We start from the raw sequence: 24,489 nt of genomic DNA, 5'->3' as shown, positions 1-24,489 counted from the left end.
ATCCATCCATCCATCCAGTCTGACTTATTTTTCCCCAACTCCAACTCACTGACCACATCATCCCTTGCTGATGGATCTGACATGCAAAGAATATCTCAACTTAAAAAGAGGGTCAGAGAGAAATTCCTATTTGCAGCCCTAAAATGGGGGGGGGGGGTCAACTTATAGCTGACTTATAAATGAGTTAATATGGTATACTGTCCCAAGTGGTTCTGAGATTGCAACCTCTGTGTGTTTGTGTGTGTGTGTGTGTGTGTGTTTGTGATTTGGATTTGTAATGTAGCTTTACATTTTTTTAAGTCATATTGCTATGATGTCTGCAGCGTGGCAGTTTATAGTGATGTCTAGCACTGGGGCATCATGCTGCAGACATGTACATATGTCCCACCCAGTCAAATTATTCTGACACCAAGCTGACCAGTCCCAACACTAACCTCTTAAAGCTGAGTGCCTAGCGAGGCAGCTGTTATTGCCATTTTTATAAGTCTTGGTATGACTCAGCCATGCATCAAACATGCAACCTTCCACATCCAAGGCAAACATTCTAACCACTAGGCCACTGGAGCGGTCGAGATTCAAATTTGGATAATACCAGCATAATAGTGTGAGTGCTTTGTCATTTAATGTGGATTAGAAAAACGTTTTAAACAGTCCTGAGATAACAAACCTGGCTGACATCTACCAAATAGCATGAGTGCTTTGTCATGTGATGTGGGTTAGTATAACATCTTAATAAATGGTCCTGAGATACGTGGCTGACATTTATGTAATAGCAGGAGTGCTGGGCCAAGCAATGTGGGTTAGCATGTCCCATTTTGTCCTACCATACCTATAGTCTAATTTTTTCAAAAATTGCAGAATTTTCCATGTATTTGCATATTCGTGGCAGACTTGTCAATCATGCAGATTTCTAATCATTTTGAATGTATGGAATTTCTTTCCACTTTACAGAATTTTCTTAGCTTTTTAAACCAATAAATAAATTTCAAAAAAACTATATAAATTCCATGTAAATTATAATAAAAAAGAACATTTTAAAACATTGATGCCTGAATGTTTTTTTCAAAATTAAGCCAAATTTTGTTAATATGTTTCTGATTCATTTTAAGATTCTGTCATCAATGGTATCAACTTGAAAGGAATTCATACAGGGATGCTTTCTGATGAATCTGATAAATATATGTTGATCAGTTCTTCAGAGTCATTAATTATTGTAATGACAGCCATATTTAATGACAGAATGGCACTAACTGTACACCCTTGGGAGGTCTTAATACAAGACATCATGTCATCAACCTTGGAGCCATATTTAAAGACAGACTGGCACTAATTGTACACCCTTGGAAGGTCTTAATACAAGACATCACATCATCAACCTTGGAGCCATATTTAATGACAGAATAGCACTAACTGTACACCCTTGGAAGGTCTTAATACAAGACATGTCATCAACCTTGGAGCCATATTTAATGACAGAATGGTACTAACTGTACACCCTTGGGAGGTCTTAATACAAGACATCATGTCATCAACCTTGGAGCCATATTTAAAGACAGACTGGCACTAATTTTACACCCTTGGAAGGTCTTAATACAAGACATCACGTCATCAACCTTGGAGCCATATTTAATGACAGAATAGCACTAACTGTACACTCTTGGAAGGTCTTAATACAAGACATGTCATCAACCTTGGAGCCATATTTAATGACAGAATGGTACTAACTGTACACCCTTGGGAGGTCTTAATACAAGACATCATGTCATCAACCTTGGAGCCATATTTAAAGACAGACTGGCACTAATTGTACACCCTTGGAAGGTCTTAATACAAGACATCATGTCATCAACCTTGGAGCCATATTTAATGACAGAATAGCACTAACTGTACACCCTTGGAAGGTCTTAATACAAGACATGTCATCAACCTTGGAGCCATATTTAATGACAGAATGGTACTAACTGTACACCCTTGGAAGGTCTTAATATGAGACATCATGTCATCAACCTTGGAGCCATATTTAACGACAGAATGGTACTAACTGTACACCTTTGGAAGGTCTTAATACAAGACATGTCATCAACCTTGCAGCCATATTTAATGACAGACTGGCACTAACTGTACACCCTTGGAAGGTCTTAATACAAGACATCACGTCATCAACCTTGCAGCCATATTTAAAGACAGACTGGCACTAACTGTACACTCTTGGAAGGTCTTAATACAAGACATCATGTCATCAACCTTGGAGCCATATTTAAAGACAGAATGGCACTAACTGTACACCTTTGGAAGGTCTTAATACAAGACATCATGTCATTAACCTTGGAGCCATATTTAAAGACAGACTGGCACTAACTGTACACTCTTGGAAGGTTTTAATACAAGACATCATGTCATCAACCTTGCAGCCATATTTAAAGACAGACTGGCACTAACTGTACACTCTTGGAAGGTCTTAATACAAGACATGTCATCAACCTTGGAGCCATATTTAATGACAGAATGGTACTAACTGTACACCCCTGGAAGGTCTTAATATGAGACATCATGTCATCAACCTTGGAGCCATATTTAATGACAGAATGGTACTAACTGTACACCTTTGGAAGGTCTTAATACAAGACATGTCATCAACCTTGCAGCCATATTTAATGACAGACTGGCACTAACTGTACACCCTTGGAAGGTCTTAATACAAGACATCACGTCATCAACCTTGCAGCCATATTTAAAGACAGACTGGCACTAACTGTACACTCTTGGAAGGTCTTAATACAAGACATCATGTCATCAACCTTGGAGCCATATTTAAAGACAGAATGGCACTAACTGTACACCCTTGGAAGGTCTTAATACAAGACATCATGTCATCAACCTTGGAGCCATATTTAATGACAGAATGGTACTAAGTGTACACTCTTTGAAGGTCTTAATACAAGACATCATGTCATCAACCTTGGAGGGATTTCCCTCCAGCATCCCTCCACACCTAAAAGATGTGCAAAGGTTTTCCTTTGCTGGTAATAGGAGTGAAATTTTATGGTAGATTGGCATCTTTTGTCTAAAACTCAAAAGCTTTAATAATGAACAAATAAGTCAAGCATTTTTGAGAAAGCTGAAAATGGACAATAGCAATAGCCAATGCATACTACAAAACATATGACAAGGAAGGCAAGACCATGCATTCATTTGTTGGATTTAAGGCTCTGTGAAATAAAAATCAAGATAAATGATAACATTGTGAAAGCTCATCAAATGGTTGTCTAGAAAGAAAGGGTCACTTTATCTAACAATAAAAGGTATTTGATATTTCATATTTATAAACAAACTTACAGACAAAATGTTTTTTTTGTACAAAAAACAAAATTACATGATTTATTCTGTAATGGACAGTATGCAAGGTTAAGTTTCTTTTGATATTCCAGTGATATGTATGTATCCACCTTGAAATATCTCAATTGTTTTACAAAACATACAGGTTAATTAACAAAGTTAAAATTACTCATTTCAATGTGCTACCTTTAAAGTATCTTTCATTCTCTTATTTGCAGAAATAGTGTTAGAAAATGTGGTAAATTATACAAGATGAAATAACATTTACTTACACTAATAATATAAAGTGAAAAAGGAGCAGAGTATAACACAACTAACCTGCTGTTTTGAGAGTGGCTTTACACCATTAGCAGAACCTATTCGTAGCATAAGATCGGCAAAGAGTCGGTGATATTTCTTGTTGACTTCTTCTTCTGTCTCCTCCACCTTGAAAATCTCTGTCAAGGCACATGTTACCTAAATAGAACAATGTATTAATGCTACATCTACATGCATGTAATCCTGTATGGTTGATCTGGTGCACATGACAGATGTTCAATCCATACTGGTTTAATCCTGTATAGTGGTGTAAAAACAGATGTTCAACCCATGCTGGTTTAATCCTGTATGGTTGATCTGGTGTAAAAACAGATGTTCAACCCATGCTGCTTTAATCCTGTATAATGTAGTATAATTTAGTTTCGTTGGGCTCAATTTTCACGGTTTTGTATTTAAAAAAAGGCATTTTCGTGGGCACTTAAATTCATGGTTTTGCCTGTCAAAGTTTGTATATTAGTAGGTATTTAATTTCATATTTTAACCACTACAAATACCCCCTCAAAAAATACAAAAGAATAAAACTTTGCCGACACAAACAGTGGTCACTTTAATTTTTAAAACAATACCACACCTGTATGAGGACAAATGAAAGACCTGGCAAGTTCAATACTTTAACCGTGCTTTTGACAGAGTGAATAACATCAGTTGAAGTGGACGCAGCCAACAACACAAAAATAATAAATCCATTTCTATGAGCGCAAATAAAACACCTGTCAAGATTAATCATTTTTCACCATGTATCCGTTTGAGTGCTCAACATCAAAGAAAGCTGTATGGTTTATCTACTGTTCAAAACAGATTTTCAACCCATACTGGTTTAATCCTGTATGGTTAATCTGGTGTAAAATCAATGTTTAACTCATACTGGTTTAATCCTGTACAGTTGATCTGGTGTTCAAAACAGATGTTCAATCCTTACTGGTTTAATCCTGTATAGCTGATCTGGTATTCAAAACAGATGTTCAACTCATACTGGTTTCATCCTGTATGGTTGAACTGGTGTAAAAACAATGTTCAATCCATACTGGTTTAATCCTGTATAGTTGATCTGGTGTTTAAAACAGATGTTCAACCCATACTGGTTTAATCCTGTATGGTTGATCTTGTGTACATGACAGATGTTCAAACTATACTGCTTTAATCCTGTATAGTTGATCTGGTATTCAAAACAGATGTTCAATCCATACTGGTTTAATCCTGTATAGTTGATCTGGTGTTCAAAACAGATGTTCAAACCATACTGGTTTAATCCTGTATAGTTGATTTGGTGTTCAAAACGGATGTTCAATCCATACTGGTTTAATCCTGTATAGTTGATTTGGTGTTCAAAACAGATGTTCAAACTATATTTCTGTATTGCACAAAATGGAACTACTGCAGCATTTTCACTGACACACACATCATTATTCTAATAATGCACTGAATTAAAGTTCTATATATACATATCTCAATTTTTAAAAAATTCCATTCACAGTGTAGAACTATAAAACTTTTGAAAGCATAAAAAGATGGGATATGTAATAAATACAAAACCACATTCATGTTGTTCCAAGATGGCAAAAGAAATCATTTGATATAACTTATGAATACATCTTGGCTTGATGGCCTCTATATAGCTCTATGCCATATTAAGTTCATTCTTTCAGCTGACTTGGGACAAAACACATGTAGTTTTGTGCCACTCCAGTGGCCTAGTGGTTTCAACTTCCATCTCAGATGCGGGAGGTCATGGGTTCGATCCTTGGCCAAGTCATACCAAAGAAATTACAAAAATGGTATTAACAGCTGCCTCGCTTGGTGCTTAGCATTAAGAGGTTAGTGTTAGGACTGGTTCGTGTGGTGTCAGGGTAATGTGGCTGGGTAGGACATCATGCTACATGTGTGATGGAAAACTTAAAATAATCACCCATGACGCTGACCTTGATAAATGGACCAACAACATGGTGCTCACAATATCTTCTATAAATGTGATTATGCCAAGATCCATTCTATCATCTCAAACAGCTTGAAAGTTAAAGGGCAGAAAAGAAAGTGAGGGAAAGACAAAAATATTGACCATGGCCATGATATTAAAGCTAGAATGCCAAATCTGGTACACGTTACATGTTCAACTAATAATGCACGAATCTATCAAGTTTCATCTCTTAAACTACTTGAAAGTCACAGAGTGGAAAGGACAGCACAACCTTAATACAATACTGACTCATGAAATTTAAATTAAAGTTGTGACCACCAATAAGGAATGCAACACACCTTTTAATGATGATGTAAAAGTAAGTCAAGCTTTTATCCATTATTTCAACAATGGCTTTGAAGTTCAAGAGCAGAAAAAAAAGGTGAGAAATGGACAGATTGTTGGAAATGTGACTACTATATCCTAAACTTTTTTACAAAAGGGTGGGAGACAAAAAAATGAGCTGTCTCCATTTTAGACCACATATATATGTTGTTGTGGCAAAAATGAAAGGAATGGTCTGATGAACAGTCATAAGCAAATTAATAAAAAATATGGCTAAATCACCATTGCAATCCAAAATATGTTCCTCCTAATTAATGGAGCGGAAATCTCACCTCATGCCGCATCTCATGTGTTTATCTCCAAATTAATGGAGTGGAAATCTCACCTCATGCTGCATCTCATGTTGTTGTCGTTGTCGTGGGGCTTAACGCCATTTTTCAGCACACGATAGGCTATACATGGCGGCCAGTATTAATGGTGGAGGAAGAACCCGGGAAAACCCCGGAAAGAACCACCGACCCTCGAGAAGCTACTGGCAAGCTTTCTCACATACCCACATTGGCTGAATCTTAGACTCGAACCGCCGCAGACAGAGGTGAGATGGCAGTGATCCGTAACGAAGAGCGCTTTAGACCACTCGGGGCCCCTGCATCTCATGTATTTATCTCCTAATTAATGGAGTGGAAATCTCACCTCATGCTGCATCTCATGTATTTATCTCAAGCTTATCTTAATTGTACATTTACTAAAAATCTATCCAACAATGAAGAAAAGATGCCATTCATAATCAGTGGGCAGGACTAAAATAACTGAACATCTAAACCTCTCCCTCTATAATGTGTAAACAACATGGTCCAAAAACAAAGACTGCAGCATAAACCTGGGAGCAAGTTACCACATTTTAAGAAAGGGATCAAGCTTGACAGAGAAGAGAAAGAGTGGTTTGGGAGGGGGTATTAAATGGTTGAATATTCATTTAATAATCACATTATGAATACATGTCAATTAAAAATCATTTTCCTTAATGAAGTTCTGTATAAATAACCTTGATCATCTTAATTATCTATGATAAACCATTCATTAATGTTATATACTTTAGTAATGTTACTTGCATCTTAACTAAAACACTGGACATCTGAAATTAACTGACACACAGCCATGACCACTAGTTCTTTGATGGTTAAGATTTGAATGCCTTTTAACTTATTGTATTCTACCTCCTTTACTTGATTTCAAAGAAAAGATGTAAGCTGCATGATAATACAAAGCAGGTCTACTTTTAATTGACTGTAACAATGCCACAAACAATTCTGCACAACAGATATTAAAATACAACCAGTACTTAAATATTACGCTCTCATGGAAACACCTACAGGCATTGCTCTGACAGTGAAGTCACACTTTCATGTATCAGGCATATTTCATTTATGCTGATTACCATGAAACAGAATTAAAATATAAAAATGAAACACAAATTTAACTGGACAAGAGTTATTTAACTGGTATTAATTCCTTACAGTGTTGCTATCAGTAGGCATTATTGATGTTTTGTCATACATTGTTATTTAATTGGTATTAATTCCTTAGTGTTGCCATCAGTAGGCATTATTGATGTTTTGTCATATACTGTTATTTAATTGGTATTAATTCTGTATAGTGTTGCCATCACAGTAGGCATTATTGATGTTTCGTCAAATACTGTTATTTAATTGGTATTAATTCCTTACAGTGTTGCCATCAGTAGGCATTATTGATGTTTTGTCATACATTGTTATTTACAGTTTGTTGAGAACATTTTTATTTTAAAAAGTAAATGGAACAAAATTTTGATTTCTTCTTAAAAGTTGTGAATTTTATGATAATGAATCAAAATTTTATGTGCACTAACTACCATTTTTTATGATAAAATGAGCAATATATATATTTTTCATTTACCAAGTTTGAAAGTGATCTTATTCACATTCAGCAAATAGGAACCTATTTTTGGCAATTTCAGAATCTGGGTGCACTAAAAGCAAGTAGCAGTTTATATGGTAGCCCAAAGGGCTACATGAAAAATGAACCTTTTAGTCTAGATTAAAGTCAACAATGTAGAAAAGGTATTTTAATGTCGCAATATTACTTAAAAATTTCATTTTCACTGCTTTATGTCATTAATAATTATTCTCCTTTTTGTTAAATTATTTTATAGTTATCTTTTGAAAAAATTAAGATCTCATCAATATCAAATTCAACACACAGCCTGGACCCTGCATTCTAGTAGCCACTGGATTCATGGCACATGATTTGCCTAACCTTGGCAGTGCATAACACTCCAAGAATCTATTGTATTGTAGACCCATCAGTGGAGAAATTAATTTTCGGGGGGGGGGGGGGCAAATTAATCCATCTGTCAACTGCATACTAGTTTCTGACTAACAGATGCTTGTTTGGGGTTTAAATTTGCTCTGCACCACATAAAAGCCAAAGCATGCTAAGTGACCACATCTACTGACATTTTTTAACATGGATTCAGATATAATGAGATCAGCTGTTGAGTAAGTGTACTCTGATTATTCATGCTATTCATTTCCCAACTTTCAAATACATGTATGGATCATTTCATGATTCTCTGCATAAAATTAAATATAAAGTTTGTAATCATTTTAATTTCACTACTCCTCATTTAAGATACATTAATTTAAATAGTAACTGCATCACACATAAACAGACAAACAGTGATGACAGAACCCCTTCCACTTTTAGTGATTAAGGTATTAATTAAGTCATACTTACAGCCAGAGGTATTGGTGTAGCAAACTTGACTGGTTCTTCTCTGCCACCGTCTCTCTTCTCCTCATATGGAAGACTTTTGTGTAACAGTTCTATCATCTCATCCAACATGGCTGATGTTAGGTGAGCATCTTGGGATAGGATTTTCCAGATCTCCACAGTATTTCTGCAACATTTTACAGAATTAAAGCAAAATCCATCTTAGTTGTGATCAAAAGTCTCATAAAATGTCTTTTACTTCACATGTTCCTGTAGCAGTCATTCATTTTAAGTGCCATTTTTTATGATATTCTCATTCCCATAATCAATACATTATAATTCCTCTAACATTCATATGATAGCCTTTATACTAAGAATCCCTCTGAAGGGATGGATAACAGTTCTGAAATAATTTGACATTTTGAAAACTACCAAAATCCTATCCAATGATCCTTAAAAAGCATGGGGACAATAAATGGAGAGAATTTAATTTCATAGGAGGCAAGCAACACTTACTCATCAAATGGGAGGGAGTAGCTGAGCAGGGACATAAGGACAGCTTGAAGATGATGAGTAGCCATGGTTCTGATTGTTCTCAGGGTTCCTGTTTTTGTCTGGGCAAACTGGATCTGAGATAGCTTTTCATGAAGAGAACCCAAGATGTAATCCACCTGCAAACATTTCACAGGAAGAAATTTACAACCTTTAAGTTTTATACAGCAGTCAAGATTAAACTTTGGCTTATACTAGTCAATAATATAAACCTTACATCAAAAACACCTTAAACTGATCAACTATACTGCATGACTTGACTTCTTTTGCAAGAATGATCCATAAGGCTACAGGATATTACATACTTCTTTTATCAGGAACAGTGTACCATGTACTATTGATATCATAACCTTTACAGTCAGGCTAAGAGATGAACAGAAAACATGTTACAGTGACAAGAGTTTATATAAAATTAAAATGCGAAGAATGGTGAGCAATGTGTTCATACCCCCACCCTCCCACACCAAACCCCCTATCATATGCCTGCACTGTGTTTAAAAGTCCCCCATGTAGATAGCTGACATTTTTGTGCAGAAATTCTTAAAAACACAAGGAAGCACACAAATTTGTCAACATCTGCTCCTTACATTATGACCTAATATATACTGATTCTAACACAATTCCTAAAAACTGCAGGATAAATTCTTTTCACAAGATTCCACCTTAGAATGCATTCTGATGCAAGACAAAAAGGACAATAACAAGATTTTCAAGATGGCTGCAGTGGCAACCATACTGAATGTCTATGTGGCACCATTTTCGTTTAGGACCAACTAGATCATGGGATGAATGTGTGTGAAAAGTTTCATGTAAATCCTACAAGTACTTCAGGAGCAGTAATGATAAAAAACTTGTGCTTATGGACAAAAAAACCACAACATTAGCTCTTACATCCTATAACTAGTAGAACTATGAATATTTATTTTAAAGCAAAGTGATTTCTTGATATAATCTCATCTTTGGGCAATAATCATAACATTTACCAACTTTCATGGCATTGCATCAAAGAAGTGGGACTAGTTTTGCTGATGAAATTGTGTTATACATTATATTAAGCTCCAAAAGAAAAAGAACAAAACCTCTAACATCAAGAGTCCCTCAGTGGGACTGATGCTTTACTGGCCCAAATGAATTTCTAGGAATTCAAGATAAGACCATTTCTTACTTTCATCTGCTGAGGGTTGAATCTACCTCTGATATTCTTCAACAATAACAACATTTTCAAATTAGCTGCTGTGGTGGATATACTGGATGCTAGATATGGCACCATTTTCATTTGGGACCAACAAGACAACACACAATAAGATGCCATCTGGTAAGATCCCCATGATGATAAAACTTATTGTTGTGGAGAGTAAAATGTTAATATTTTCAAGACAGCTGCCATGGTTACCATACTGGATATAAGATTGCTACCATTTCCATTTAAGAACAACAAGACATCATTAGAATTTTTCATGAAAGCACAATGTCAATATGACCAACAATCAGGTAGCAGCAGCAAGATTTGAAGATGGCCATTGTGGCGACCAAAAAGGAAGTCAGACTGGCATCACCATTTTCACTGAAAACGTACCAAACATTATAATAAGTTTTTAAGTGAAAACTCCATCCTGATATTTAGGACCAAAGAGGAAGCCAGACTGGTGCCACCATTTTCACTGAAAACATACCAAACATCACAATAAATATTTATGTGAAAATTCCATCCTGATATTTAGGACCAAAGAGGAAGCCAGACTGGTGCCACCATTTTCATTGAAAACATATCAAACATCATAATAAGTCTTTATGTGAAAATTCAATCCTGACCAAAGAGGAAGCCAGACTGGCACCACCATTTTCATTGAAGACATACCAAACATCATAATAAGTCTTTATGTGAAAACACCATCCTGACCAAATAGGTAGCCAAAGAAGTGCCACCATTTTCAGTGAAACCATACCAAACATCATAATAAGTCTTTATGTGAAAATTCCACCCTGATATTTAGGACCAAAGAGGAAACCAGACTGGTGCCACCATTTTCACTGAAACCATACCAAACATCATAATAAGTCTTTGTGTGAAAACTCCATCCTGATATTTAGGACCAAAGAGGAAGCCAGACTGGCGCCACCATTTTCATTGAAAACATACCAAACATCATAATAAGTCTTTATGTGAAAACTCCATCCTGATATCTAGGACCAAAGAGGAAGCCAGACTGGCATCACCATTTTCAATGAAAACATACCAAACATCATAATAAGTCTTTATGTGAAAACTCCATCCTGATATTTAGGAAAAGCACTGATAACTAAATGTTCAAAATGGTCACTGTGGCAGCCATATTTTATATCTAAGCAGCACCATCATAAGAAGTCATCTGGTGAAAACCCTGTCAGTCTTTCTTTTCAGGCGGAGTAGCAATAACAAGATGTTTAAGATGGCTTGTGCTGCAAGCTGTGAGGGAAGGGCAATCAGTGTCCATAACCCCTTTATATGATGACAAAGAAGACTGGAAACTGAACTCTTCTGAGGTCTAATCAATATAAGCTGTGTACCAAATATGATTAAAACACAAAATAATTCCAAGTTATATGGACAATGTAATTACTGAAGGCAGACCTGCCAACCCTGATGAGTCCGTCTCAGTAAGGCAGTTGATTTTTTCCGTAAGTATGACCAGTTTTCGGTAAGGTGTAACAAAATATCATAAACTGCTACTTTAAAGCTGGAAAACATAATTAAAAATTCGGTGTTCAGAACATGCAGCAACGATAAACAGCATGTTCAACTGAAAAGTTTGTTAAGTACGCGTAGACTTTAAATACCACTAGTACAGTTGCACAAATTTTAGTTCCAAACCCTATGCAGCTCAATGGCTTGTCGCTGTCTCTCAACTTGAAGTAATTTCTGGAAATTCTTTTTCCCTTTCATCTTAAACATGAATCGCTTGCTGGACATCATTTTTAAAACAATTCTATGATCAACAGTTTAGGTGCAATTTAAAGCGTCTGATGTACTGCTGCAAAGTTAGTCTGGTTCCCTGAAAAATTTTACTACCTCTAATATGAAACCCAGATCCAAATCAAACACGGATGAACAAATTTTCCAGATTTTTCTGCAATGATCATTTTTCCGTAGTTTTTGCTTTCATACCATAAGTTAGTACTTTAAGGGTAATTTTCGTAAGACTTACAGCAAAATCTAAGAGTTGGCAGATCTGTGTAGGGCTCTGTTAACTTCAATGAGCAGGGACCTCATTACGCACATATAAAAACATGGTATGCAGATCTGCAAATATGCTAGCAGGCAACAGACAATAACAATTTTCATCTGCACATAAATAAGCCTTTTGCAAGAAAATGAAAAGGACGCAAATGGCCAATAATTTAACCAGCTTGAAGGTGTAACAAAAGGTGTAATAACACATAAGCCATTAGAAACATATAACAACCATATTCTATGTGCTTTAAAAATCATGATTTGGGTCAATATTTTTATAAATTATGCTCACGATAATAAGCATTATGCAATAAATTTATAAACAAGGTCCTTATTATATACATGTAGAAGAATTTACTCTATTATCTATGTTGGGAGCTCTTGACTGAGGAGGTTAATTCTTTCTCCCAATTTGGTCATTCTGAATAAGATCAGATTTTGAGACTGGTTCACCCAATAATGTCAAGTGGTATTGAGACACTAGTAGTTGTGCATGGTGATAAGTTCCAAGAAATAATGATGTGCCAAACTTACAAACTTCTCATATACAATCCCCAAACTGCTTTAGAGCACATGTTCTTATATCATTTGTTCCCAACCCATGGGTCACGACCCAAATCTTGGTTGTCAGGACATTCCATAGTCACAGAGGGTTGCAAGGGTTTTTTTAAGGGTAGCACAGCTCATCAAATTGTGGAAATGGGGTTGTGAGGCTCAGAAAAAAATATTTTTTAGGGTCATGGCCAAAAAAAAGGTTTGGAACCATGGGAACTACTTGGAAGATAAAGGACATCATTTATGACTCAACTTATTTTCCTTTATTTTAATTATCATTTTTCACTTATTTAGAAGGTACACTTGTACACAAGGAACAAAATTGTTGTCCTTGGACAATACTCCACAGACTGGTTTCACTGCATTATACTAACATGAATACTGTTGTTTATGAATTAAGACTAAAAATGCAATAATGTTTGAGAACCTTAATGAGTGCATGTGAAAAACACCTGAGTGGGGGCACTTGCTTATGTTTAGAAGTCCCTTTTGCATATACTAGTGTGCTTATTCACATGCAAACATGTATTCAGTGGTCTTTTAGTGCATATATCATACCTGCTTGACCACTTCACCCCCTCTGTTCTTCATAACCCCATTAAGGACCACACATGCCCCTGAGGAACTGTGGGACTGGGGGTCAACAAGACCCTCTTGTAACAACTCTATGAATGACAGCACCTGTCCCATGGGCAACTTTTTGGCTATCACCTATAAACAAAACAAACAAGAAAAACATACACACTTTTAAAGCAATATCATTAATTTATATTTTCTAAAATGTTTAATTCTTATTTTTTGCCATGGTTAGCGCTATATTTTTTCTCATGGTTAAATACTATTGGTTGTAAGGCAAACTACCTATGATCCTTTGTTTTCTCATTTTCAACCAATATGGACAATGTTGCATTTTAACATATAACCTGCATTCTTCCTTTATGAAGCTGCTAGACCTTTTGAATTTTTAACGTAGTTCGTTCTTTCTTAAAATGATTTCTTTCTATGAGTAAATCAAGCAAAAGTACTGAGGAAGTTTTCAGCAGAGTAATTTAAAATTGACTTCCAGTCATATGACTTTAGGCACAAGTTAATTTTATTTGCAAATGCATCAATGCATTAATAACACCAGCATAGCCTGTAAACAATGAACATATATGTACACAACTTAAACTGTTTTACTTACAGCAATACATGTCTCATGTTTTGTATGGCAACATTACATTACTCAAATATGCATTCAATGCCTTTATAAACAAAATGAAGTTTGGCACAATTTGCTTAACTTAGAACAAAATTATTCTAACCTTTGACAAATCGTTAACAACACTATACATGATGTTGGGATCTCCCTTTCGAAGCCTCTCCTTTAGTGTTGGCACAGCTTCTATCATGGAGTCTTTGTGGTCAACTGGGAATCCTGATAAAATAAATGTCACAAGAGATGTCAGGAAAACATTTCTGTAAAGGCATTACACTGTCCCCCAAAAGGTCCTCAACAATTAGTGTAATTACTCTTGTATTACAGATCCTGAAATGAGTCAATTTACTGAATGTGCATTTGTTTGCCCTTCATCTGCATTCCGTTCATATTCAAATACATTGTTTTCTTGACTGTGAATGTAAAAATGGTCTCACAGTCTGATCACTAATGAAATGTCAGAATACTGAAAAGTCTGAAAAAAGAATCACTGCGAATTCATTTAGTATCATAGATGCCAGTATTCATTTCTATGTTAAAATTATATTTGTGCTGATACATTCACAAATTGGGGAAGGAGTCCTAATGTTTCCACAAGATAATCATTGTCATTGTTAATTGGGCCTTCAAATTCACTGTTTTTTAGCAGCTGTGCAATCCACAGAAACTGATACTTATTGCAAAATAGTGACTTCACAGTACTTTTACATTTTAAGGCTAAACATAATTGACATTAAGTTTGGAGATATTCAATTTCTACTGTGAAATTTGTCACATTAACCTTAATATCCAATATGTCTAAAAACAAGTTTCATGCATATATCACCTGATCTCAGTTGTATAGTGTCTAAAAACAAGTCTCATGCATATACCAGATCTCAGTAGTATAAAATGTGTCTAGAAAAAGTCTTATGCATATATTGTCAGATCTCAGTAGTATAAAATGTGTCTAAAAACAAGTTTCATGCATATATCATCTGATCCCAGTAGGATACAATGTGTCTAAATACAAGTCTCGTGCATATACCAGATATCAGTAGTATAAAATGTGTCTAGAAAAAGTCTTATGCATATATTGTCAGATCTCAGTAGTATACAATGTGTCTAAAAATAAGTCTCATGTATATATAGTCAGATCTCAGTAGGATAAGTGATATGTAATTGTAGTCCATTCTTGATACAATATTCATTACAAAGGAATATTTAGACTCCAAATGAAAACTGACTGGGACAAACATGTTCATGGTAAATTTGATCTTCATAATGCCTCCTACAGCAATTTCCAGGTAAAACAGAAGCACATTTCCTGTATATCATATATATCACTTTTAAGTCAGGTCCAACTACAACCAATTTAGACTCAGATCTGCCATCACATAATGCACCAGCAGATTAGGGTCGATGTTGCTTGTTCTACTGACTACACCTAACAATCTGCATTAACCCAGATCTGCCATGTCACATAATGCACCAACAATCTGCACTGACCCAGATCTGCTGGCACATTATGTGATGGCAGATCTGAGTCTATGCAGTTTGCAGTTGAATTAGACTTACAAACATGTATACAAGTAATACTGTTCTATACAACAAAATGGTAATTCCCAGGAATTTTAGTATCACCAGGAATATGTTACAAGGATAGTATATACATTTTCTACTTGAGAAAAATTAGTTTTTAATGTAGACAGATAATATATGAGATTTAATAAATGAGATTTAGAAATAACTAGGACAATATCATACATGATAAAGAATAGATTAATATTTCTGACTTCTTCTCTTTTATAAAAACAATATGAAAATTCATTCTTCTCTTTTATACAAACAATATGAAAACAATTCAAAGACAGTATCCCCTTTAAATTAAAGGCATGATTTCCACAAGTTTTCATTATCATGACAAAAATGGCTGAAAATAAATTTGGTTGCCACTAAGAGCATTGACTGTAACTGGAAATCAATGAAATTTTAAATGGATGAACATCATATAATCGTCATACTAAATGCAAGTGTTATGCTGTTTAGTTAAATTTCTACTCCAACAGTGTTCTCAAGATCATTATATCAATGCTGGAAAACAGAAACTGTGAAGTCAGTTTCTAGCAACTTGTAAACATCTGATAATTTCCGAAAATTTTAGACTTTCAATGAGCTTGTTTTCTGTTATTTACAAAAATGTAATCCTTATAGCTTATTTTGCACCTAAAATTTTCCTTTGTATTATTTCATGTCAAGGTATAGAAATAATTATATGTAACCGCACGTTAAATTCTCTCCCACAGTGATCTGTATGAGGTCTAATCTCCTTCACAGTGATTCCCATTATGCCCAATTTCTCCTAGTGTTCCCTATGAGTGTGTGTGTGTGTGTGTGATTTGGATTTTTAACATAGCTTTAACAATTCTTCAGTCATATCGCTACGATGTCTGCAGTGTGGCAGTTTATAGTGATGCCTAGCACTGGGGCATCATGTCGCAGACATGTAGCATGATTTCCCACCCAGTCACATTATCCTGACACCAGGCCAACCAGTCCTAACATTAACCTTTTAATGCTGAGCAGCAAGCGAGGCAGCTGTTAGTAATATTTTTGTAAGTCCTTGGTATGACTTGGCCAGGGATCGAACCCACAACCTCCTGCATCCGAATCGGATGCTCTAACCATTAGGCCACCAGAACAGTCTGTTCCCTGTGAGGTCTAATGGTCTCTTTCATAGTGATTCCTGTGATATCCAATCTCTCCCATAATGATTTCTATGAGGTCTAATCTCTTTCATAGTGATCCCCGTGATGTCCAATCTCTCCCATAGTATTACTTATGAGGTCTAATTATCTCTTTCATAGTGATCCCCATGATGTTCAATCTCTCCTATAGTATTAATTATGAGGTCTAATCTCTGTCATATTGATGCCCATGATGTCCAGTCTCTCCCACAATATTAATTATGGTGTCTAATTATCTCTTTCATAGTGATCCCCATGATGTCCAGTCTCTCCCGCAATATTAATTATGGTGTCTAATCTCTTTCATAGTGATCCCCATGATGTCCAGTCTCTCCCACAATATTAATTATGGTGTCTAATATATTTATTAGTGATCCCCATGATGTCCACTCTTTCCAACAGTATTACTTATGGAGTCTAATCTTTTTAATAGTGATCACAATGATGTCCATTGTCTCCCACAGATTAATTATGGTGTCTAATCTCTTTCATATTGATCCCCATGATGTCCAGTCTCTCCCTTGATGCTCTCTGTGCAGATGTACATCTTAGCATATAAATGAAGTGTCACAGAACATCTAAAATGTTTGAGATTTGACTTCACATTCTGAGATATGATGCAGAGTGGTCTGTTCATGTGTACGATTTCATGGAATTTCTATCAATACCCCAGCTGAGGAGCTTCAGGGTGTGGGAACGTTTATGCAGATATGTATAATGGAAGAGTAGCGATACAAGCATTAGAATATTTATGATTTGCTGCAGACTGCTAGCTAATCATGATCTTTTACCATGATGAATTAATTACATCATAGTGTTAATGTAAAGACATTAGAATTATGTCATACTGACATGCACTGACACATGCAAAAATATTTAATTTTATCAGCTTTATACTTCTAATTTAGATATATACTGAATCACTTATTATACAACTGATAACCAAACCTGACACCAGTTACTGCTCTGATGTGTTTTGTGATTCTTCAATTTAAAGTAAAGCACATTATGAAGAAAAGAAAATTCACTCCTTTTCTGGATAAGAAATTGAGTTGTCCTGAATAAGAGGCAGCCATAATTACCTCTCAACCATGTAAGTGTCACAAAATAACTTCGAATTACATGGTTATAATGCTATCCATGTCTACTGACAGCTGGTGAAAAATTAATATACCTTTTCAATCCAGTGAAATATCAAGATTATTTCTCAGAGAAATTCCAATAATTCATGGCCTAGCATAAAATAAAATAAATCTTGGTTTTATTTATATTATTCATAAAAGTACACTGCAGATTCTTTCTATTTAAATGCAAGTAACTCGACCCTTAAAAACTGTAACTGTTTTAATGAGCCACTAACACTGAGGTGTTCTTTACCATACCTTCAAAACAGATTCCTAACTGTAATGTCAGCTGTATAGTTTATGCTAACTTTACCATATCTTCACAATAGATTCCTAACTGTAATGTCAGCTGTATAGTTTATGCTAACTTTACCATATCTTCACAATAGATTCCTAACTGTAATGTCAGCTGTATAGTTTATGCTAACTTTACCATATCTTCACAATAGATTCCTAACTGTAATGTCAGCTGTATAGTTTATGCTAACTTTACCATATCTTCACAATAGATTCCTAACTGTAATGTCAGCTGTATAGTTTATGCTAACTTTACCATATCTTCACAATAGATTCCTAACTGTAATGTCAGCTGTATAGTTTATGCTAACTTTACCATATCTTCACAATAGATTCCTAACTGTAATGTCAGCTGTATGCAGTCCATGCTAACTTTACTATACCTTCAAAACAGATTCCAAACTGTAATGTCAGCTGTATACAGTCCATGCTAACTTTACCATACCTTCAAAACAGATTCCTAACTGTAATGTCAGCTGTATAGTCCATGCTAACTTTATCATACCTACACAACAGATTCCTAACTGTAATGTCAGCTGCATACAATCTATACTAACTTTACCATACCTTCAAAACAGATTCCTAACTGTAATGTCAGCTGTATACAATCTATGCTAACTTTACCATACCTTCAAAACAGAAGTATACAGTCCATGCTAACTTTACCATACCTTCACAACAGCTTGATATCTGTAATATCAGCTGTATACAATCCATGCTAACTTTACCATACCTTCACAACAGCTTGATATCTGTAATGTCAGCTGTATGCAATCTATGCTAACTTTACCACACCTTCACAACAGCTTGCTATCTGTAATGTCAACTGTATACAATCCATGCTAACTTTACCATACCTTCACAACAACTTGCTATCTGTAATGTCAGCTGTATGCAATCCATGCTTAGCAATCGTACTTCTATACTAGGATCTGTACAACGAGGTACAAGTCGAGCTATGAAGAAGTTTTGTGACTCAAACTGCTGTGGATGCTGCAATAAATTGAGTTGAACTTCTTCATCTCTTTCTATTATACATACTATACAAGAATTTATATATGTAGTTATGTATTGGGTTTAATGGCAAGACATCAAAATTCAGACTATAAAGTGTCAATCAAAAGTCCAATTTCAGAAATAAACATGAAAGAATATAAAAAATAATTCAAATAACTTTATGAAGATAAACCCTTTCATAATATAGTAAAACCTCTGATGCTGTCTATGATAGGAAACAAAAATCAACTGTTCCCTTAAAGCTATCAACTTTCTTCAACACCCCCTCCCACATACACATACAAATTAACTCCAAAAAATTCTAATAACAAGTAGAGGACTTCAGGATGTAAAATTTAGAGCTTACAAAATGCTAAATTATTGATCTCAGAAAAATCCATGACACCAATATTGTTTCACTTTCTGCTCATCTCTTTCAGCAACTGATTCCAATATTGTTTTCATTGTTATTCACATGTTTTGGCAACTGATACCAATAGTGTTTCAATTTCTAATCTTCTCTTTTGGAAACCGATACCAATATTGTTTTAATTTTAAATCATTTGTTTTGGCAACTGATTTCAATATTGTTTTCATTGCTCATCACATGTTTTGTCAACTAATACCAATACTGTTTCAATTTCTAATCATCTCTTTTGGAAACTGATACCAATATTGTTTTCACTGCTATTCACATGTTTTGGCAACTGATACCGATATTGTTTTTGTTGCTATTCACATGTTTTGGCAACTGATACCAATATTGTTTTCAGTGCAATTCACATGTTTTGGCAACTTATACCAATATTGTTTTCATTGCAGCGAATCATGTTTTGGCAACTCATACCAATATTTTTTTTATTGCTATTCACATGTTTTGTCAACTGATACCACTATTGTTTCAATTTCTAGTCATCTCTTTTGGAAACTGATACCAGTATTGTTTTCATTGCAGCTAATTATGTTTTAGCAACTGATACCAATATTGTTTTCAGTGCCATTCACATGTTTTGGCAACTGATACCAATATTGTTTTCATTGCAGCTAATCATGTTTTGGCAACTGATACCAATATTGTTTTCATTGCTATTCACATATTTTTGCAATTGATACCAATATTGTTTACAATGCAGCTAATCATATTTTGGCAACTGATATGAATATTGTTTTCATTGCTATTCACATACTTTGGCAACTGATACCAATGTTGTTTTAACTGCTAATCATCTGTATTAACAAATATGATGGACATAGTATCTTGAACTTGAAGAAATATGTGGTGAAAATTTGTTGAATAATCAAAAGCTTAAAAAAAAACAAGTACAGTAAATTCAAAAAATTTGTTCAATGTGGTGTGAAACAGTATTAGGTATCAACAGAAATTTAGCTTATAGAATACCAATGCAAAAAAGCCATTTTTCCCTTTACATTCTGTCAATTATGACTAAATTGCTGTAACTTAATGACTTTATTTCCAGCTACTAAATTTTACAGTTTTTCAATGTGCATCATTTATGGACTAGTTATATCAACAGGGACTAATACATCAGTAATCAAATTGTTATCAATGTCTGTGCTAATCATACTGATATCTGGGAACTAACACACCTAAAATCAAACCTTTATAAATGGCCACCTCTACATAAAGGTTACCTATAAGGGTTAATTTCACACAGGCCTGTCACTTTTTCCTATGTAACTGTCTTGCATACAGTGGTCACCTGTTTCATGCAATCGGTGGTTACCAAGCAGAGTCCAAAATACACAGTTTCTGTAAATAGTCCGATTTGCATAAATCCATGCATCTTTCCTGTCTTAAATGCCAACAGTTCTGGGTTTATTATCTTCTTAAATAGTGAAATAGCAATTATTAAATGGCTGAACCCCTAACCCCACCTCATAAATATTATTAAAATGGTTGAACCCCATACCCCTCCCCATAACTATTAAAAATAACTATGCAATTTCACATTCAGTGACCTATAATAAACTGCAGACTCAACTAGGAGCTGCCATTACTCAAGCGTAATACAAGCATGAAGTAGATTAAAATTTACATGGAAAACTGGAGGAAAGCGGACTTGTTATGTAGACCCAAAATATAACAGATTTAGTAGCATTTACCCATGCCATCTTTTAACCCTAGGCCCAAGAATCATTAGGGAGATGGCTCAGTCCTAGTGCTTACTGCTTGTAAAGACAATATAAATTAACAAATGGAAACTTATTAAATGGAAACAAAAGCTGTTGAGCAAGTTCAACAACTAATCTTTACAAAACTGTTAATGACAGTACAATACCAAGTTGTAAGCTGCTTTTCAAACATACTGTTCACGTTAGTCACAATAACCATTAAATGACAATAATTCATACCCATTTTCAACCTAATAATCATTGCTTTATAAAGAAAGCCATTTATTTCCATCATATTAAAATGGTCCTCCTCTTTTAAGTCCCTCAGTATACAGCTATAGCTTTTTATAATGTACCTCGTTATAAAGCAATTCCAATACCACTATGTCCCCCATGACCAAAATCTTGACAATATGGATTGAAAGAAGACCAGGTGAAGCTACATGTTTTATCTTGATTTCTTTTTCAAAACACTACTATTTAAAAATTTCTGATGTTTCCTGCTATACAACAGTTTAGTATATTATGCCATTCCAATATATTGCAGTCATGCGCAGTTCTTGCTACAACATGATTCAGTACATAATGCCATTGGAGGTTATTGACCCTGACTACTGAGTTACATTATAAGAAGTGAGATCGGTAATGCTGTTCCACTTAAATGGTGAGTATATGTATGGGTGACACTGAATTTATTATAGTTCAATGCTACTTTATCTGTTTCACTAACTTTCAGTTTTTGGTTAATGGGAATCAATGTTGATATACTTAAGTGTTGTACATAATATTATGACACTGCTTTGTCAGAGCTTCCTTCAGTGTATGATGACATGACTTATACTGTGTGTCACCTTTTTGATACCCATGGAGAGTGTCATAAATAGGCAGCTAAGTATATTGTCTGGAATCAACACTAAGTTCCTAGTGACAGATGAAAAGGAAAATTAACATTTCAGGATAGTTCTTACCTTTTCCTTATTGTAATTCTCCAGTAGATAGACCTGAAGGGTTTGACAGGTTTTCAATGCTCTCTCTCTTTCATGATCTTGCAAAGACAGAAGCCATGGTGCTAGGTGCTATCAAAATAAAACAAAATTGTGCTTATTTTTCCCACAATGATCTTACAGAATGTTCTGAATTACACTATTGATTTACGTGAAATAAGTAAAAATACACTCAATTGCAAAATATCTTTCACCCAGATCTACTGTCATATAAGATGCCAATGGATCAGACTCAAGGCAGTTCCCTTTATCAGTGACACAACAGATTCAGAGAACAGGGGAGAGCCTGATCTGCAATGCATTATGGAAAGGAAGATCTTGCCAATAGTATTGGCTCCACACTTAAATTCTATCACTGACAGTCTTTTTCTTGGAATATAACATATTTAGAATAACATAACTTTCTGGAATTTGCTCTTCTTCTTCAAGTGAGAAAACTCTCAAAAGCCTCAACTGATGGTTACCTCCCTTTCAGATATAGACTAATACCACTTTCCACAAGACTTTACATTGGGTGGCAAAATCCCACCTGGGGGAAAACTGCATGCTTTGATAACTGCATCACACTAAATTTCAATTGCATCTGCTGCAATATTTTCTCTACAATGGCTTTAATACAAAAAATGAAGATTTTGCTAACATCTAGGAGGAAAAATGCAGGAATTCTTCAATTGCGGAGTTGGAGTATAGGGCTTACAATGTTACAAGGTAGCACATGGTGGATATCACAACTGACTAAGGATGTCACAATAAAGCACATCCCAGTCATGGCAAAGCACTGGTAAGTCTAGTGTCAATAAACTGATACAGATGAAGCACATAAAAACTGCAGATGCTGGCTATAGACTGAGTAATCACTTACAACTCCAAATAAAACTACATTCATTTTTCTGTATTACAATTTTTATTACAAAATTTAAAGTTTTGAAGTCTAGTATCAGTAGTACTTGACATTGACAAAGCCAGGTAAGTCTTATGTCAGTAGCAACTGACAAAGCACAGTTAAGTCTAGTGTCAGTAGTAACTGACACTGTCAAAGCCAGGTAAGTCTTATGTCAGTAGCAACTGACAAAGCACAGTTAAGTCTAGTGTCAGTAGTAACAGACACTGAAAAAGCACAGGTAAGTCTAGGATCAGAAGCATTTGACATTGACAAAGCACTGGTATGTCTAGTGTCAGTAGCAATTGACATTGACAAAAAAATGCAGATGCTGGTTATATACTTGCAACTCAGTAAAAATACTATATTTTCTGTATTATGATTCTTGTATCAAAACTTAAAGTTTGAAATAATGAAGGCTAATAGTTTAAGTCAAATCTAGACATAAAGCTAGCAGATGTGAACGCTGTGTTTCATGGTTCAATCAAGATTTCAAGTAAAGGAGGGGGCAAATGGTCCCTTGATAACTGATGTGGTACCCCATGTCAATTTTGTTGGGCTAATATTGTCCAAGGTTGCTGATAAAGTATGCATTGTGAGTTCATTTCACTCTTAGTGATTTACAATATGAATGAAAGTAAATTTGCCTTAAAAAAAGTAGACACAAATTAACTGATAAATAATCAGTATTTAATTATTTTATATGTTAAGTCTATCCATAACCTTCATTACCAAATAAATAATTTCTACATACAATTTAAGTCAGCATCTACCATTTCAATCACAGCAAAATTAGATGTACATCAAGCACAGCCTGCTGCTGTTAGTTTAGTCAAAAGTGAAGAATTCATAACTTCTGCAAATACTCACAAGGAATTGAATTTATTGCAAGCAGTACCCTCTCAATCATGGTTTAATTTTTCCTCAACATGGTTTGACTATGATATAGGTTATAGGTTTGAATATAAACCCATATTTATTTTACACTATCTGATATTCACTTCATTTTTAGGATGGCTGTTCTAAAAATTACTGTTATGCTCCATCAATGAATGATATTTATTGTGTGATTCAAGATTACATATTTTAAAACAAAATTTAAATACCATTCTTTTAATGATCATAAGCAAGGCATGGTGACTACTTTATATATTGTATTAACACCCACT

General features: G+C 34.9%; 1 protein-coding gene across 7 annotated transcripts in view; it reads right to left on the bottom strand.

Annotated features, from left to right (window-relative positions):
- Window positions 1–24,489, bottom strand: part of LOC149780857 (maestro heat-like repeat-containing protein family member 1) — a 172,993-nt gene that overhangs the window by 54,555 nt on the left and 93,949 nt on the right. For all 7 annotated transcript variants that reach the window (XM_089937944.1, XM_089937947.1, XM_089937945.1 and 4 more), the window contains 7 exons: window positions 22,405–22,512; window positions 19,165–19,300; window positions 14,267–14,379; window positions 13,521–13,673; window positions 9,161–9,315; window positions 8,669–8,831; window positions 3,655–3,792 (listed from right to left, as the gene is read on the bottom strand). In XM_089937944.1, coding sequence (XP_089794070.1) covers window positions 3,655–3,792; window positions 8,669–8,831; window positions 9,161–9,315; window positions 13,521–13,673; window positions 14,267–14,379; window positions 19,165–19,300; window positions 22,405–22,512 — 966 coding nt within the window. The remainder of the gene's footprint in view (window positions 1–3,654; window positions 3,793–8,668; window positions 8,832–9,160; window positions 9,316–13,520; window positions 13,674–14,266; window positions 14,380–19,164; window positions 19,301–22,404; window positions 22,513–24,489) is intronic.

Source organism: Sinohyriopsis cumingii, chromosome 16, assembly GCF_028554795.1.
Source record: "Sinohyriopsis cumingii isolate HCF-2022 chromosome 16, ASM2855479v2, whole genome shotgun sequence".
Taxonomy (NCBI): domain Eukaryota; kingdom Metazoa; phylum Mollusca; class Bivalvia; order Unionida; family Unionidae; genus Sinohyriopsis; species Sinohyriopsis cumingii.
This window is presented reverse-complemented; position numbering and strand designations above follow the sequence as displayed.